The following is a 17,971-nucleotide window of genomic DNA, read 5'->3' as shown; positions in this document are numbered from 1 at the left end:
GTCGTAACTAGCCTTTATGTTCTCTTGCGTCTATCACCCTCTCCCATCCCCCAATTTCTTCATTAGCACTGATGGGCTGATTATATGATCTCACTTATTCATTCTTTTTTATATTATCCTCTACGTCCCCTTCACCCACCCAGCTGCTCTCTCTCCTCACGGCACTCTCCACATCCCTCTCGAACTTCGGACGTGCGTGCGTCCTGCACTTTCTCTCCACAATCCTTGGAGCATTATAACTAGATGTTCTTTGAAAAACTGACTATCCTTTTTTCCCCACGTTTGTCATCATATTATTCCTCTCCACCCACACTGCCGATCTATTAAAATCATCCTGCAAGCCTCCCTCCACTGTTTCACCGTATACCACAGTCATTCGAAAAAACGCATGTCCACATTTATGTATTTTCCTACTTCATTGGTCATAATGTAAAAAAAAATTACCAATCCGTTCGATTCTTTCAATGAATACCTGCTAATATCCTCTTTTCTATATACACACTTGGACATGCCTTATGCGTACAGCATAGAAATTCAAATTTGTTATTAAACAAATCTGTGCTTTATACATATATATATATATTTATTTATTTATGAGAGAGGTGGCCAACGGCTCGAAACCCACGGCCATTTTCTCTTCATTTTTTGTTCACTTTTTTTTGTCATATGCCATCAATATCATTTCTTTAACAAATAATATTATCAACATGTAAATTTACACACGTCTCGAACTTTTTTCTTTTTTGGTTGTGTGGCCTACGGTGTAAACCAGCAGCAATGGTTCTGCCATCACCCGGGGTCTTGAACTCGATACCCGGGGTGAGCCTAGTAGTTGCTGGTGTCTCTGTTGAGGTGTTTGTTCTCCGGGAGGGCGCCAGGTTAGTCTTAAAGCATCTAGCCATTGTTGTGGTGGGTCGTCGGCCCCAGCGTGCACTACTAAGCTTCTAGGCTATATGGTGTCTGAACACAATGAACACACGCACGTAATTACTTGACGGTTTTTGAACGAATGGGAAACGCGGGGAACGGCACGTCCGTCCTAGTTGTTGACCCGTTGTCGACTGCCGTTGACCGTGGCTGGCCTAAGAGGGGGGGGGGGGGGGGCAGCGTCAGCCTACATAGGCTAGGCTAGGGGTGCTGTCTCGCCGCGGGGTAAGGTACTGGCGGGGTGGAGACCGGGCTTCACTGTCACAGGCGGTACGACGTCAAACGCCCCCCCCCCCCCTGGAGAAGCCCGGTCTTTCACCGCGATAGGTACCCCGCAGCATGGTTGCACCCCTAGCATTGGCAGCAGGTCCAAGCTGGAGGCGCTTGGAGTGGCAACAGCTGGTAGGGCCCGCGCTCTGCTCACAGGTCTCCCGCTGTGTGCACCCAGGGGCTGCATCAGCAGACCGGACACCCCGGATTGTTCCCAGGTGGTAGTCTGCAAGGTATCCCGGTGGCCGTATGACCCGTTGGGGCCGTCCAGTTAGGTTTTCATGTTGGCGGAGGTCAGTTTGGGTGGCCGACGTGGTCTCTTCACTTTCTGGAATCCCGGGTGATGCCGGACCACTCGAGCTCTGGTTAATTTGGTCCTCCTCTGGTTCCATTGTGGGTGGTGCCAGTGCGTGGTCGCTGCTCCTATCAGGTGCGGTGTCTGCACCTGTGAACAGCCTTGTTCGCATTTGTCGCTGAATTTGTCGCTGTGGGGTCATTGGCTCATCGAGGCCATTATCATCCAGGTGACACGGGTGCTGGGTTGGCCGGCGGGGCTGTTCGTTAGCCTCGTCATTCGGCTCGATCACATGGACAGTGAAGTGCGCATTCTCCAGGGATGCCAGGTGGCCCCAGGCTCCCCAGGTCAGTGACAAAGATGCATCGGGGTCAGTCTCATACGGTTCGGTCACGACCGGTGGTGTACTTGGTGCCTCGTCTGCATCGAATGTTATTTCATCCGCCGAGACATCAGTGATAATTACTCGTGGTAATCGTTTGCGTCTGAACCGTCGGCATGAGGCTTGCCCACCGTTCTGGTCCTCGTCCCCCTCACTCTCAGGGGTGATTGGATCGTACAGTTCTCTCCTGGGTGCTGGGTGTTCTGGTGGAGTCAGTGTTACAGGCGATTCTGGGATCCTGTCTCCCGGGAGTGTGGCAAGGCGCAGGTCATCACGATGAATCTTCTTCACCCGCCGTCCACCTAAGCGCACGAGGTATGTGGTCTGGCCCAGGCGTCTCTGTACCATGTAGGGGCCTCCCCAGTGGGGGGCCAATCCTGCACAGTAATTACATGGTGTAGCCGACAGGGGATGGACACGCACAAACACTTGGTCTCCTGCTTGTACGGTGGGTGGTGTGCGGTTCGTCGTTGGTGTTATTTCCATCGCGTAGACTTTTTGACATTGGCGTGCTTCTTCGTGTGTGGCTGTGCGGCGGCGGTCTCGCTCTTCCGGTCCTTCTGTCGGGTGTGGTACTCCATGTGTGGCCCATTCACCGGGCAGGGGTAGATTGTGTCCCTGAACCATCTCGGCGGGTGTTCTACCAGTTGCCGCATTCACCCGACGGCGCATGCAGAACAGGGCATCTGAAATGTGCCTGTCCCACTGCGCATGGTCTGAGCTGAGGTGTATGCGCATCTGCACCTTCAGCTCCTGGTTGCGGCGTTCGGTAGGGTTTGCCCGCGGGTGGTATGCGGGTGTGGTGTGGTACTGTATTTGGTGGTCGTCGCACCAAGTCCTCCACTGTCGGCCCAAGAACTGGCTGCCATTGTCGGAGAGGGCTGACTGCGGGTAGCCCCAGCGCGGCAAGAACTCTTGTACCAGGATCTTGGTGATGGTGGCGGCTCGCACATTTCGACAGGGATAGGCCTCTGTCCACCGGGTGAACAGGTCAGTTACTACAAGCAAGAACCTGTTCCCCCTCGGTGTTCGTGGATATGGGCCCATCACATCCAGCGCTATTGTCTGGAAGGCTGTGGTGGGTTCCCGTGGCCGCTGCTGCTCCTCCCCATCTCGCCGTCGTGCCTTCCGTGATTGACAGACTTGACATTCGCGCACGTACTCGCGTACATCGCTGGTGACCCTGGGCCAGTGGTAATATTGGCAAACAGCCCGCTTCGTCTGGTCGGTGCCAGGATGGCCGGCTAGGTTGTGGTCATGGTAGAACTGTAGTACAGCTTCCCGGGCTTCAGGTGGTACGTACGTCTTCCAGTCCACTTGGTGTCCAGATGTACGGCACCACATGGTCCCGTCTCGTACACACCAGGTGTCATGTTCCCCCATCGTCGCCTGTTGGCGCCATCGATCGGCCTCTGGTGACGTCCCTTGGGCTTCCAAAACTCGGTGGTGGACATCGGCTGCTGTACTCGGTGGTACATTGTTTTCCTGGGCATCGGCTGTAATCCGCGTGCATGTTGCATCTGGTTGGGCTTGCCTGTTTTGGTGGCTGGGTGGCAGCATATCCTCCCAGTCTTCATGGTCGGCTAGCTCGCTGTTCTCGTCTGGCTCACGAGACAGAAGGTCGGGCAGCTGGTTGTCTGTTCCGGGGACGTGTTCGACTTCAAAGTCAAAAGATTGCAGGAACAATGCCCACCGGATCAGCTTGCCCTTCCTCCCCTGCATGGTGTGCAGCCAGGTCAGGCACCTGTTGTCGGTGCGGAGCATGAATGGTTTTCCTTCCAGGTGCGGGCGGTACTTATTCACGGCCCACACGACAGCCAGGCACTCCTGCTCGTTACTGTGGTAACGACACTCTGCCGAGCCGAACTTCGCACTCGCATAGTCGATGACTTGTCGGTCTCCATTCTGGTCCAGATGGAATAGTACAGCTCCGACCCCTAGTGCACTGGCATCGGTTTGCAGGTACAGGCGGCGCTCTGGGTCCACCCGTGCCAATGTGTGGCAGCTCGTGAATGCAGCCTTAATGTGGTCAAAGGCATTTTGTGCGATCGCATCCCACCTGTAGCGCAACTGTGGTGACAAAAGGTCTGTGAGTGGAACAATGATATTTGAAAAGTTCGGTATATAGCTCCTTAACCAGTTAACGAGTCCCACGAAATGTTGTAGCTGTTTGCGGGTCCTCGGCACCTCAGCCTCCGCGATTTTCCGCAGGTGGACTGGTTGTGGGCTGTTGCCTGCCGCATCCACCAAGTGCCCTAAGAACTCGACTTCGATTGCTCCGATATGACACTTGGCTGGGGCTGCTGTAAGGTGTGTCGCGAGCCGCTCTAGGACGAGGGCAAGGTGGCGGATGTGGTCCTCCCATGTCACGGAAAACACGATGACATCATCGAGGTAGGCTATGGCAATCTGTCCCACATACCCCTCTAGCACCCGTGTCATCATCTCCTGGAAGGTAGCTGGTGCGCACTTTAAGCCGAATGACATGGCCCTGAATTGGAAGCGCCGCACATCTGGTGTTGTAATAGCAGTTTTACCTCGGTCCCCTGGCCGTATGGGCACCTGCCAATAGCCAGCCTTGAGGTCAAGCGTGCTGAACACTTTGGCTCGTCCTAAGCCTGCGATGGCGGCCTTGACACTGATCTGGGGCGGAGGTGAGCTGATGGTGATGGCGTTCAGGGGCCGGAAGTCCACACAAAAACGCAGCGAGCCGTCCTTTTTCAGTGCCAACACCACACATGAATTATAATGGCTATTGGAGGGCTCGATGACGCCATCCCGTAATATTTCTGATACCTGCTCTCTGATGGCACTCTGCTCTCGGAAGCCATATCCCCTGGGTGGCTCATGAATAGGTTGATCGTGCATGGTTGGGATACGATGCTCCGCCACTGTGGTGCGTTGCAGGGGGTTGGCGAGTGCAAACACATCCTGCCTCTCTTGCAGCACCTTTTCCACAGCTGCCTGATGCTGCGGGGGTACACCGTGATGCAGTTGCGCCAGTGTAAGCGGTTCGCGAGGTGGTTCGGGTGCGAACCCCGTGGCATACACTGTGTATCGCTCCCGGGTTCCCATGTGGACTCGTGCAGCCTTTAGCTCCACCACAGCATCATGCTCTGCTAGCCAGGGCTGTCCTAATACGAGGTCCTCATGCAGGTCCTCCACAACAAGGGCAAGAACTGTGGTTGACATTTCCCGAAGGCTTACCTGGAGTTCGGCTTGACCCACTGTCATCCCTGGCCATGTAGTGGTCGCAAGGCGCAGCTCAGCGCGGTGGGGTTGGAGTGCTCCCGGGGGTACCAGGCTTGGGGCGACAAACACATGGCTCGCACCTGTGTAGACCAGTGCCGCCGTCGGCTGGCCATTCACCTCCACCGGGATGCGCAGCAGGTGGTCGTGTGGCCGGAACAGTTGGCCCAGCATCGGTGTGGTACCTGGCATCATCCTGATAGGTGGTGGTGCAGGGGGCTTTGAGGGCATTGGCCCTGTGGCCGGTGATGCCGTTGGTAAGGATGGTGCCAGTAGCACTGCTGGTGGTGTGGCTGGTGGTGCCAAGAGTAAGGTTGCAGCAGGTGGTGCCCTGGCTGAGGTCATGACAGGTGGTGCCGAGAAGGAAGTTGCGGCAGGTGGTGCCGAGAAGGGAGTTGCGGAAGGTGGTGCCGAGAAGGGAGTTGCGGCAGGTGGTGCCGAGAAGGGAGTTGCGGCAGGTGGTGCCGAGAAGGGAGTTGCGGCAGGTGGTGTCGAGAAGGGAGTTGCGGCAGGTTGTGCCGAGAAGGGAGTTGTGGCAGGTGGTGCCGAGAAGGGAGTTGCGGCAGGTGGTGCCGAGAAGGGAGTTGCGGCAGGTGGTGCCGAGAATGGAGTTGCGGCAGGTGGTGTTGAGAAGGGAGTTGCGGCAGGTGGTGCCATTCTCGCGGGGGGTGGGCCCCTCAGTCCCGCACCCCCGGTGGTCCATTTCCCGACTGTGGCACTGTCTGCTGCTGGCGTGGTGGTGGGGGAAGTGGGCATTCACTGTGCCAGTGATATGCTCCAGTGGCGCAACCCCGTTGGCACTGAGGTGGCCGCTCATGGTTGCGTTGCGACTGGTTGTCCCGGCGGCCTGGCTGCGTGGTGCTCTGGCGTGACACCAGTGCATCCTCGATGGCCCGCTGCCGCCTAGGTGATGGTTGAGGCTCACTTGGCCTGGCTTGGTGGTTGGTCACTGGTGCGCCCGGTAACGCTAGGCTATGGTACCCCCGTTCTGTCATTGATGGGTTTCGGTGCCACACCATCTGGAGGTTTCTTTCAGTGGCCACTGCCTGTTGCACATAGTCTTCTACCAAGGTGTGTCGATAGCAGCGGAGGAAGTGCTGAAGCTCATCACGCAGCAGGGTGGTGACAGTTGGCAGCGCTGCCGTTGGTTCTGTGTTCGGCATGATCCGCCGAAACAGCTGCAGTTTGTGGGCTACAAACTGCTCCACTGGTTCTCCGTCTCGCTGCTGTCTCCCGTAGAATTGGGAGGTACACTGTACCACCGCCTCTCCTGTGTCAAAACGCTGCATGAACTTGGTGGTGAACTCTGGCCACAGCATTCCGAACTGGCCCCAGAGGCTCCACCAGTGACGTGCCACGCCCCGCAGCTGCTCACTCGCACGTTCTGCCCATTCATCAGGTGGTATTACCGCCCTCGCTAGGCGCACCTCGCATTGCCGTAGAAACTCGCCCCAGGTTCTCCTGCGGCAATCCACTGAACTCCGGTAGTGTTGCTCTACCCGTGTTCGTCACCATTCGCAGTGCCCCCCATGTGGCGCTCAGGTCGGTCAGCGATGTGTGTTCCCGTGCCTGCCTTGGCTTCTGCTCGCGCTGTGCGCAGTTTGCACACTCTGTTGTTTCTATTTTATCTGATGGGTTTCCCGTGGCGGTGTGCGTGATTGGTGCTGTGGTCACTAGGGCAGGCGGTGTAGTTGGTGGTAGCCCCGCTTCATCCTTCCCTGGCCACACAGGATTCGATTGCATTTCCCATGTGGACTTTACTGTTTCCCGCTTGATCGGGAATTTTAAGGTGTCGGGTGCGCATCGGCATGTGTTATGCCACGGTAGTGTCCCTGTTAATAGGTCCATGCCCTTAGGTAGGTAGCAGTTTGCATAGACTGTTGTTGAAATGTGTGGTAACATTTTACCGGTGAGAAATTGTGTTGTTGACGTCACTGGTAGGTGCCAGTTGATTTGGTGTAGCTAATATAATTTAGAAGGATTAGATCACGTAACAATTTTTTCCAATATAAAAGAAATTCACACATAATGTCCGGTGATATTTGGTGTAGTCGGGTTGAGGACTCGTGCGCGTGCACAAGAGGGAGGGGTGGTGCGGTAGGCCGCTGCCCGGACGACCGCACAAAGAGTAGAGCGATAACTTCGGCTGGTGGGATAAGCAGTTTGAGCCGTAAAGGAATGCTTGGGGTGTGAAGCGGGGGGAGGGGTGTGAGCAGCTGCCCAGACGGTCGCACAAAGAGAAGAGCGTTAGCTCAGGCTGGTGGAAGGGGGAGGTCGGTCTTGCTCCTTTGGAATGTCCAGAAGTGAAAGGGAGGGGGCCCTTTGTCCGCTGTCCTGGTCGCGCCTGCCTGTCTAACCCCAATTCCTTCACACGCACGAGACGGCCGTTTCACGCGCACTGGTTTCCTTGGTGTAGGCGGATTGCGGAAAAACACTGGAATTATTCATTTTTGTCACATGCATGGGCGCCAAATGCCATCACCCGGGGTCTTGAACTCGATACCCGGGGTGAGCCTAGTAGTTCCTGGTGTCTCTGTTGAGGTGTTTGTTCTCCGGGAGGGCGCCAGGCTAGTCTTAAAGCGTCTAGCCATTGTTGTGGTGGGTCGTCGGCCCCAGCATTCACTACTAAGCTCCTAGGCTATATGGTGTCTGAACACAATTAACACACACACATAATTACTTGACCGTTTTTGAACGAATGGGAAACGCGGGGAACGGCACTTCCGTCCTAGTTGATGACCCGTTGTCGACTGCCGTTGACCGCGGCTGGCCTAAGAGGGGGGGGGGGGGCAGCGTCAGCCTTCCTAGGCTAGGCTAGGGGTGCGGTCTCGCCGCGGGGTAAGGTACTGGCGGGGTGGAGACCGGGCTTCACTGTCACAGGCGGTACGACGTCAGTTCAAAGCAGCGGAACTTAGACCACAGGAGCGGAAGGCCATGGATGAAGGAGTAAGAGGATGGGCACGGAAACCGGCCACCTCAGATTATTACTACTTATGGGTTATACATGAATATGATTGCCCATAATGAAATCAATTAAGATCTGACATACTTCATGTGGATGGTGGTATAACATCTAAGGATACAACAAGTGGAAAGGCAATCCCAGTTTTTGGAAGTCCTGATACATTTGCTGTCTGTTCACAAAATTTGGACATTCCAGAAGTATATGTCGCATATCTGCATAAGAGTTTCCGCAGGAACAACCCGCCGAATCAATAATACCCAGCTTGTAAAGATGTGCCAGTGAACTATTCTGATCTGAATGAAGGCGGAAAGATATTATAGCACGATTGCGATGTGATGACAGGGGGTAGTGGGATATAACCTTAAATGTAGTGCCATGTAACTCATGATATAAGGTAGAGCAGGCAGTAGATAATTGTGTCAATTTGGAAATCATGAGAGAATGATAATGGGCCTTGATAAGTGGTTGTAAGAGCTGCGGAGATCGTGGGTACATAGGGACACCCTGTGTAATTGCCATTTTCGCTAGATTATCGAATATTTCATTGCTGTGTATGCCAGTATGACAGGGAATCCATAGAAATACAGGTTCGTTTGTGCATTGACGAATGGCTAAGCATAATTTTTTAATTTCAAGGATAAGAAGCTCCGCAGGAGTCCGGAAGGATTGTAGCGAGGTTAAAACGCTAGCAGAGTCTGAGACAATGAGAGGAGCTTTTATCTGACAGTTTAGTATATATGTCAATGCTTGATAAATCGCGAATGCTTCCGCCAGATAAATGGCGATGTAAGTAGGTAATTGGTATAAGCCTGTTTTCTTATTAGTTTTATCAAACCAAGCTGCTCCCGTTCCATCAGAAGATTTGGAATCATCGGTTTAGAGATGGGTACTGTCAGGGTATTGTGCGAGCATTTCTTTAGCCATCTGACGGAGAGCAATAGGCGAGGTATCTTTGCCTCCGAAAATTCTGACAGTGGGAATATAATGGTGACATGCATAATCATAGGAAAAGTTTGATTGTATCTGGGCGAGCAACATGGCTACCGAACGTCGTTTTATGGACAGTGGAATTTCATATACTTTATCCATCAACCTTTTGAGGCTGGTTAACTTCGTCGGATGTAGATGAGTCCAATGTTTACAGTAAGTTAGTGGTCGGTACAACGTTAAAGGCAATATACCTAACAAAAACTTGCAGATATATAATTGGTGTAGATTTGAAAGCCCCTAAAATAATCCTCATGGCTTCGTTCTGTATTTTTTCCAACCGATAAGCTTGAGTCTTAGATATATGCTGTAGGAGAATACAACCGTATATTAGATTAGTTCGGATGGTAGCGAGAAAGATAATCCTCAGGGTATGAATATCTGCTCCCCATCTGTTGGCAGTTAGAGCTTTAAGCAGTTGTATCCTGCGGTAGCATTTATTGATCACATAGTTTAAATGGCCAATACCATTGAGCGTTCTATCAAAAATAACACCTAAATATTTTACTTGGGAAATGGCCGGAAAAGTGTGACCTTCTAATGATGGAGTAGGAAGAGGTGAACTGTACCATTTTTTAGTGAAATATACCAGATGGGTCTTCGATAGCGATAAGGACATTCCATGAGCCGTTAACCATTCATTGGCAGATGAAATGGTGACAGCCAGTTTTGCACTAATGTCCTGGAAAGTGGGTCCTTGATACCATAGGACTATGTCATCCGCATATGCGGTAAGGCGAACATAGGGTCCAAGATGGAAGATTAAGTCCTGCGTATAAATAAGAAATAAAATGGGACTGAGTGAGCTTCCTTGAACTAAACCTTGGAACACTTGCCGAGTATAAGGGCCATTATGAATCATTCGAGGTTTATAAAGCCGCTGAGCGAATAATTCATGAAGAATTTTGTTCAGTTTCAGCAGAATGCCTAAGGAGTTTAATTTCTGTTGCAATATATGTAATTGGACATTGTCAAACGCTGAAGAAATGTCCATGAAAAGTGAGCCTAGGGTCTCTTTTCGTTGGAACGCTTGTTGAATACGTGAATATAAATAGCTGATGGCATCCACTGTACCAATACCAGATCTAAAACCATATTGCTCCTGTCGTACAAGAGAATAATGTTCTAACCACCAGACCAATCAGTTTTTAATCAATTTCTCAAATAGTTTTGCTATATTAGAACGCAAGGCTATAGGGCGGTAAGAGGAAGGTAAAAGGGGAGGTTTACCAGGTTTGTGGATGGGAAGAACATAAAACTCCTTCCACAGAGAAGGAATATACCCAGCATTATATACCATATTAAATATACGCAGCAAAAGACTGAGGGCGTTGGACGGTAAATGTTTGATCATGGTATTCGTTATTAAATCTGGCCCAGGGGCAGAATCTCTGGAAGAAGAAAGGCACTTATGGAGTTCAGAAAGAGAGAATGTATCTAACAGCATGTGAGGATTTGGAGTACAACCTCCGGTGGGTACCGGTACAGCCTGGGTAAATGGATTGATATTAGGAGCATAATCTGGAGCAATCATTTTCATAAAGTCAGGTAGCAGTGGGAGGGGTATATTAATTGAAGGGGATGGACTACTACAATTTTTGAAGGAAGCAAATTTTTTCCACATAGAATGCAGTGGGGTGGTACGTGACAAGGAAGAACAGAATTGTTGCCAGTGGGCCTTTTTGCGTCGTTTCCAAATTAATTTAGCCGAGGCTTGGGCTTCTTTGAGTTTAATGAAATTCGCTGTTGTAGAAGATCGACGATATTCGCGGAGAGCCATTCTTCTCTGATTGTTGATGTCTGAACATTGATTGTCCCACCATGGGGCCTTACACTTTTTAGTAGGTAAACCTTTCAACTTAAGTGGGATAGCTGCTGTTGCCGCTGCAAGTATATTAGTACAAAATGTTGTATATAGGTCTTTAACACCATCTATATGTTCATTGAGCGTAGTAATGGTGAGTTCTTCACTGATCTGTGAAAATTTATTCCAGTCGGCCTTTGAGGTGAGGAAAGAGTAATATTCCAGAATGGGGGCACCCTCACTAGAAGAGGTTTGTGTACTAATATGAATAGGGAAATTATCGCTACCCCAATTATCTGACCAGACGTTCCATCATAGTAGACCTGCTAGGTCCGGGAAAATGAAAGTTAAATCAATCGCAGTGGGTGAGGTGGTGGGTGGACCGAGCCACGTGGCTTGTTTATCATTAAGTAACAGGAACGGTGTGGAATGTAGGAAATCAAAAAGCCGCACACCGGCTGCGTCATTGTAAGCATTACCCCACATGGTGTGATGAGCATTAAAGTCCCCTCCTATAATACATGGACTGGGAAATTAATTAAATAAGTTTCCCACTCATGGGTCTCGTAGGCAGTATTAGGATGTACATAAACCGTGACAATATGCAAATTATAATTTCGAAAAGTTAGTTTAAACACAGTCGCATCTGTACCTGTAGTATTGTGAGGAAAGGTAATGTGTATTCCAGAACTAATGTGTTTATGTGCTACCAGGTTTGCCGTTCCCCTGTCGCCCCGATATGACGAATGAAGTTGAAACCCCGGGATACGAAATGTATGACCCTGTGAAAACCTAGTTTCAGTAAGTAAGACTGCATCACAAGGATTGTTCGCAAGGAAGTGTAACAGCAGAAAACAGTTCGCGTTGAAGGAGCGAATGTTCCATTGGAGAAGAAAAAATTGCCTATTGAGAGCCAAGTTAGTCTAAAACTTGAATAAAAGCGGCTACTAAACTTTCCTTATCTAAAGAATAGAAGGATCGTTGACGTACCTCAGTAAACATGATATTTAGAGTATCAATCAAAGAGTGAAGCTTGTCCATGTTAATCCGAGGAATTGTGGGCAGCTGCAGACAGGTGGGTGTAGTTGTATTGCCAATGGTCTCTGGATATCGGGGTGGTGAATCCGGTGATTGTGTCTGGGCATTGTCCAAACTCTGTGGAACTGGTCCCCTATGAAAATTTCCTTTAGTAATATCTGGAGTGTCAGGGCGGAATTGTGAGTAATAACGTTGTAGATTAAACTGCTCTGAACCAGCGGTCATGGTAATTGGAGGAATTGCTTTGTAGCAAACATTATAGCCGTCCGGCCTGATGTGAGAAGAATGAGGTTTCTGTAGGAACGTTTGTGCATAAGTATGGTGCGATGGAGGACGATTAGGAGTTAGAGTAGGTACTGTTTGTAGCGGGGGGAAATCCATTACTGTAGGAATCTCCAGCTGTTGTCGGGAAGGGCTTGTGTTCTGTACAGATTGTCCTGTCGATTGTAGCACGTGGTGTTTAGCTGCGCCATATATGGTATGTTGAGATAAGCCATTAATAGCTTTACTTCCCGTTCGAGTTCCCAGATACGACAATGTACTTTATCTTGAGAAGAATGGGAGCCTTTGCAGTTGGCACATTTAGGATTGTTTTGATTTTGGCAGTCATCCTGAGTATGATTCTCTGCGCAGATACCGCACGTAGGTAGTTTAGCTCTACAAAGTTTAGCTGTATGCCCAAAGCATTGACATTTGTGACATTGGATCACCGACTGCACTCTAGGTTTAACCTTGTAACGTTCTTTGAAAATTGCAATATATTCAGGTAAAACCTGCCCTTCGAAGGTTACCTTTATAAGTTTTGTAGGCACACGGGCACTGTTAGGAACAAATTTGGTTAGACGTTCTAAGTGAAGTACTGGTTGAGACGATTCGATGCCCGCAATAATTTCCTCCAAGTTGATATCGAGAGGAATGCCATAAATCAAACCTTCTCTTTGGGTTAAACTTTGAGGTATGTGGTATGTGATACGTAGTCGATCAAGGATATCCGAGGACACGAATCGATTAGCCCCACTAGAGGTACTGAAGGAAATTCTTAACCTATTCGGCCCGGAGCGAGAAATTTCTAGAATGTCGTGGTTCGGGTGTAACTTCCTACCGAGAGAAATGGGATGCAGGTTCCCTATATTATGTTCTAGTGATTCCACCAAAACTATAAATGGGCCAGGATGGTTAGATCAGTAAAGCTGCCTTGAACCATGTACATACCTGGTATTTTCAGTATTAGGTTGAGAAACTGTGATTGTCCTATGATTTTTCGCATGACGATGTACTTCAATCAATTCTTCTTATGATAATTTCCTTTTCGTCAAACTATTCGACTCCATTTCCATTTGATCTAGACCTCTCGCGTGCTCACAGGCTGAGCGCTCGTGACAGAGTCCCATGTCTCGAACCAAGGACCCCTTGAAACGAAAGCTGGTCTGCATCCGACTCAGTGTTGTCAACTCCAATAAATCCGAGTCACTAGTCTCAACATCAAAAATCGCTATAAATTTGCCAAAATAATAAATAATACTAAAGGCGGATCAAGGACTTCATTTTGGGAGGGGCACAAAAGGCCAGTGGCGATCTTTTAAGAATGAGAAGAGGGTAAAATAATTAAATATTTTTTTGCTATGTATTTAATCATAATTAAATAATGCAACGGGTAAAACGACATAGATATAAAAAGTTCTAACATTTGATTAAGTGTATTATCATAATTGTAACAATCCCATAAATTATTGTTTGAATTACAATTGCCAAAAAACTACAAATATGCAATTGCATTTGTAACAAAAGGTAACAAGAATTTAGATCAGATAAAATATATTTTCTTTTTACTTAAAATTACTTACGGTACTTTTTTCAACTCGAAAAAAAAATTAAGTTAAAAATGACGACAGTCATCGTGCCCTCCTAAATGTAGAGGTCGTACCTGTCCACCAACATGGGCCTAAGGGAGGTATTTTCCCCATTAGTGCAACCTAAGTGTAGTGCAGTGTCTACGATCAGGGACGCACCTGCGTGCGCCCTGGAACGTCCATAAACAACCATGTGTTTTGTAAATAATTTCTACTATCTTATAAATATTGTGTCATTATGTTTCTGTTGTAAATACTCACGAGTGTCTATATTTTGTATAATTTTGTAATATTTGCATAATTCTGATTAACTTGTGTTTACGTTTTTGTATAATAACCTATAATGTCGTCTTAACTCTTGAATAATTTGTATTTAAATGATTTTGTATTTATTTTCAAGTGCTGTGTTCGTAATACGTAACCCGCAACCTGGCCCGCTGTGAGTCGCGTTTCTCCCACACCGGCCTATTTCCCCTTCCCCTCCTCCGTGGCCCGCGCATAGCGGCGCGCGGGCGGGCGGGGAAGGCAGTGGCTAGCCAGACTCCGAGCCGAGCAGACAGGTTCTCGCTCGCTACGCTCGAAACGCGCGCTCAGTACTGTATAATTCTCGGAACAAGCACGTTCGTAACGGGACTGCCTCTGGAGTCATATCAAGTCGCGTATAAGTTGCTACGAGTGTATTTCCGGGAGTCCGGGTCGCGGCGAGGGAGAACGTATGTCCTGCAACGTGTCAGCCAGGCTGCGATAGGCCATCGACAGAATAAAGTAGCTCGTGAAAACTGACAGCAACTTCTTCTCCTTTCTACCTTTATCATAACCACTAACCACGACAAGATTCCCTCCCGGTCCTACATTTCCCGGTCCCGGCCACGTTGTCCTGAATTCCACTATCTCTCCGACTGGAGCTACATGGGCAAATCAGGGCGAGTTTTGGACAATTCGCAACAGGGACTTAGGGAGAACAGGGCAAGGGATGTCATGTGGCGCCCAACTAGTGTGGCCAGAAGATAAACACACGTAAACGCACGTAAACAGGATGGGCCGGGTTTCGCGCATCCAGTCGCGGTCGGGAGCAGGTGCGGCGGCGCGGCGTGGGAGCGACGGGGTGTGGGAGCGATGCGAACCCGAGACGTCGGCGCGAGATAACGCAGCTCGGGAACGGCGCGAACCCGAGACGTCGGCACGAGATAACGCGATGTGAGAGAGACAGGAACCCAAGAAGGCGATGCAGCGGGATAACCGGCGCAAGATAACGCGACGGGAAGGCGTGGACTGTGTTACCGGGCAGCTAAGATTACTTCCCGAATCAGTAGTGCCGGCATGAAGGATTACGGGGAAAAAGAGAGAACAGGACACGGACAATCTGATCAGCTTCGAGCCAGAGATGAGCGAAAGGTAGGACTCTGGGAAAAGTAACGTTAAAGTGTGGGATGAGTGGAGCAGCAGGAAGTGTGAACGATGTGGTAAGGGCAGACAACAGCAGGGAACGTGAACAGAGTGACGGACCCGCGGACTTTGAGGGGTCGGTCGAGCAATACGTGAATGCGCTGTTCGTATTGCCAGTGTTCTCGGGGAGTGACAATGAGGACCCGCGGGAGTGTCTGCAGGAGTGCGAGCACCTTCTGAAATTGTAAGAAGTGCGACGGGCAGAGTGGGCATCTCGAGTGACCGGGCAGCTCCGCGGAGATGCGAGCAACTGGTGGTCAATGGCCGGGAGTTTCGTCACTGATTGGGGAAACTTTGTATGTCAAGTCGAGGCTAGATACAACAACGATCAGGAATGTGCGATGTGTCTGAGGACTTTCTATTGCCGGACTCAGGACGAGGAAGAGAGCGCGGAACAGGTTATCTATGAAAAGCTGCGCCTGTTCAGACGGATGGGGACATAAGTGCGGCGTTACCGACCATCGCCGAACAGCTGTTACCGGAGTTTCGCCCCTTCGTGAGAACAGCCGCCGGAAGAGGCACGGAGGAGTTCGCGGCCCTCGCTCGCGTAATTGAGCGCGACCTGTTGCAGTGGAGAACGGCACCCAGGGGCGCGCGGGTTTCCTAGGTCCGCTCAGGGTCAAGGGGGGTGACTCTCACGGAAGTCACGGACAATGACATGGCAGTGGTGAGGTTCACTGATGGCGCGGGACCTCGAAAGGGGATTGATCGAGGCGGCACCAGGGGACGCCCTAAGCGGTTAGCAGCAGAAAGGGGACGTCACAGAAGAACGGAAACCAGGCCAACAGGGACACAGGAAGGAGTCAAGGACGAGCACCTGCCACAGTGACGGTTTTGCCTGGAGGCGTACCACTGGCATCGCCTGTGCCCCACCAGAGCCGCGTGGAAAGAAGCGCGCGAAAGCGGTGCATCGCAGACGGGAAACGCGGGGATGGGGGCGGAAGGACAACTGGGCACTGCTCCCCGATCCACCAACCACCGGCAGACCCAGTAACCAGGATGACTCGCCAACCACCACCTGCACCAAGGACACCAACATCAAGTTCACTGGCAGGGAATGGCGAGAAACGAGTACGCTACCAGCAATCTGTTTCTGTGCCGGGGCGGCCGCAGAGACAACAGAGTGTCACCACGACTACAGAGGCCCCAACAGGGGTTTACCCGGAACCGGACCAACCGCCCCACTGGCATGCCACCGGCGGGGTAGGCAACCAGAGCATCGGCGCGTCGACTCCAGGGTGAGCCGGCGACCTCTCCGCGAGTTCACCATTCCCCGGAGGCCGGGGGCAGTGGGGAACTGACAACTGCCCAGCTGGAACGGGTCGGCCCCGAGGAGCTGGACCTGCTGCGGGTACCCGTCCGCGCTAACGTTGTTACGCCCCTCTGCTTCAAAGTTGAATTATTTTAAATTAATTAAAAAAAGAGCCTTGGAAACTGCTGGGTAAGAAAAATTAGACAATTAAGTTATTGACCAGAGGTGGCACGAGGTGGAGAACAAGATAATTTGGAACTCCCTGACACAAGCAACTGGGGAGCTGGTGGATCTTTTAAGGGAACAAGGCATATCATAAATAAATTAACACTACACAAGTAGCTTGGTCTATAGGTACCCTGATTTATTATTCAGGAATTTTGTGTTCGTATTATTCAAACCTGACAATAAAAATCTTAGTAAATAACAAGGTTAAAGGGGGCGCCCCAGGAGTAATTAAAACAGTACATGTTACACCTTAGCAAAAATTATTACATAATTAAATTTTAAAAATTGCACCAAATTTGAATGTCCCAAGAATTACATCGCTGATTAGTTTTATTGATTCTGCATTTTCTTGAGGAAAGCACTGTTCGCTGGTAGGCTATTCATTCGATTTATTTAGTTCGTAGCTAGAAAGTGGGGGGGGGGGGGGGGTGTTGATTTCACATTACCACCCGGGTCTTCAAAAAATAACGTCGGGTCGCGGAAACCTCTCTTCTTACGTGACCCGCAGTGGAGGTGCAGGACCACGAGCTGGGAGCGATTTCTCTCTCCAGCACTTCGACCCTGTCTGAAACCCAAATCAAATTCAAAACGAATTAGACTTGCTTCCAGACAGTCCTATACCGTCGGCGCAAAAGGCCAACAAACGGGAATGGGGGGGGAAAAGAAAAAAAATTACTCACCAACCAGGGTGTAGAGTTCGGAGCTCACTAGGTGTCTCGCGCCGACATCAGGATGCCGCGGACCGAGAAATCAGGATGCGCGGATGAAACCGGAATTTTTAGAATTAAATAAGAAGAAATAAAAATTTAACCACGCATGACTTTTCTAAAAACTACCTCTGCCTGGCTACTGTACAAACGGGATCACATCCCTTAAGCAAACTGACTACATTCTCGTGCACGCGAAAATCACCGTTCCCGCAAAAAGCCTCTTAGCGCAGAGGACGTAGATGAGACGAGGTCAGTAGCCGAGGTCAGAGGGCTGAGTCCCCGCAATCGGCCAAAACCCCTAATTAAATCGGGCGGTAAGGCCCCGGGTCAAAGGAGGGGGTAGGTTCGGTTCTAAGCCGAAAATTTCCGAAGGAGTCCGAGGCGGTCGTGGCAACAACACGACATGCGCGCTCTCTACCGGACCGAAACGAAAACAAAGAACAATCGACTTCTCCGGGCCGCGAGAGGAAAGCATAGTGCCTTATGGCACCGCGACGCTGCCTTCTAGCGGCGTAAGGGGGAACTACTTGAGGTGGTGAGCAGACTTGCCACCAGGTGTCATGAGGGT

General features: G+C 50.3%; 1 protein-coding gene across 12 annotated transcripts in view; it reads right to left on the bottom strand.

Annotated features, from left to right (window-relative positions):
* LOC134534775 (protein tramtrack, beta isoform-like) overlaps window positions 1–568 on the bottom strand; it is a 76,264-nt gene extending 75,696 nt beyond the window's left edge. For 9 of the 12 annotated variants that reach the window (XR_010075536.1, XR_010075538.1, XR_010075537.1 and 6 more), the window contains exon 1: window positions 473–563. Coding sequence is in view for 8 of the 12 variants with exons in the window: in XM_063373345.1 (XP_063229415.1) it covers window positions 473–510 (38 nt within the window). In the remaining 4 variants the exon portion in view is untranslated. Of the gene's footprint in view, window positions 1–444 lie in introns of all 12 variants that reach the window. The other 3 variants (XM_063373349.1, XM_063373344.1, XM_063373343.1) reach the window with 3 other exon arrangements.
* Window positions 569–17,971: the final 17,403 nt, after the last annotated feature.

Source organism: Bacillus rossius, chromosome 8, assembly GCF_032445375.1.
Source record: "Bacillus rossius redtenbacheri isolate Brsri chromosome 8, Brsri_v3, whole genome shotgun sequence".
Classification (NCBI taxonomy): domain Eukaryota; kingdom Metazoa; phylum Arthropoda; class Insecta; order Phasmatodea; family Bacillidae; genus Bacillus; species Bacillus rossius.
Note: the sequence above shows the minus strand (reverse complement) of the source record. Positions and strands in the feature narration are given on the sequence as shown.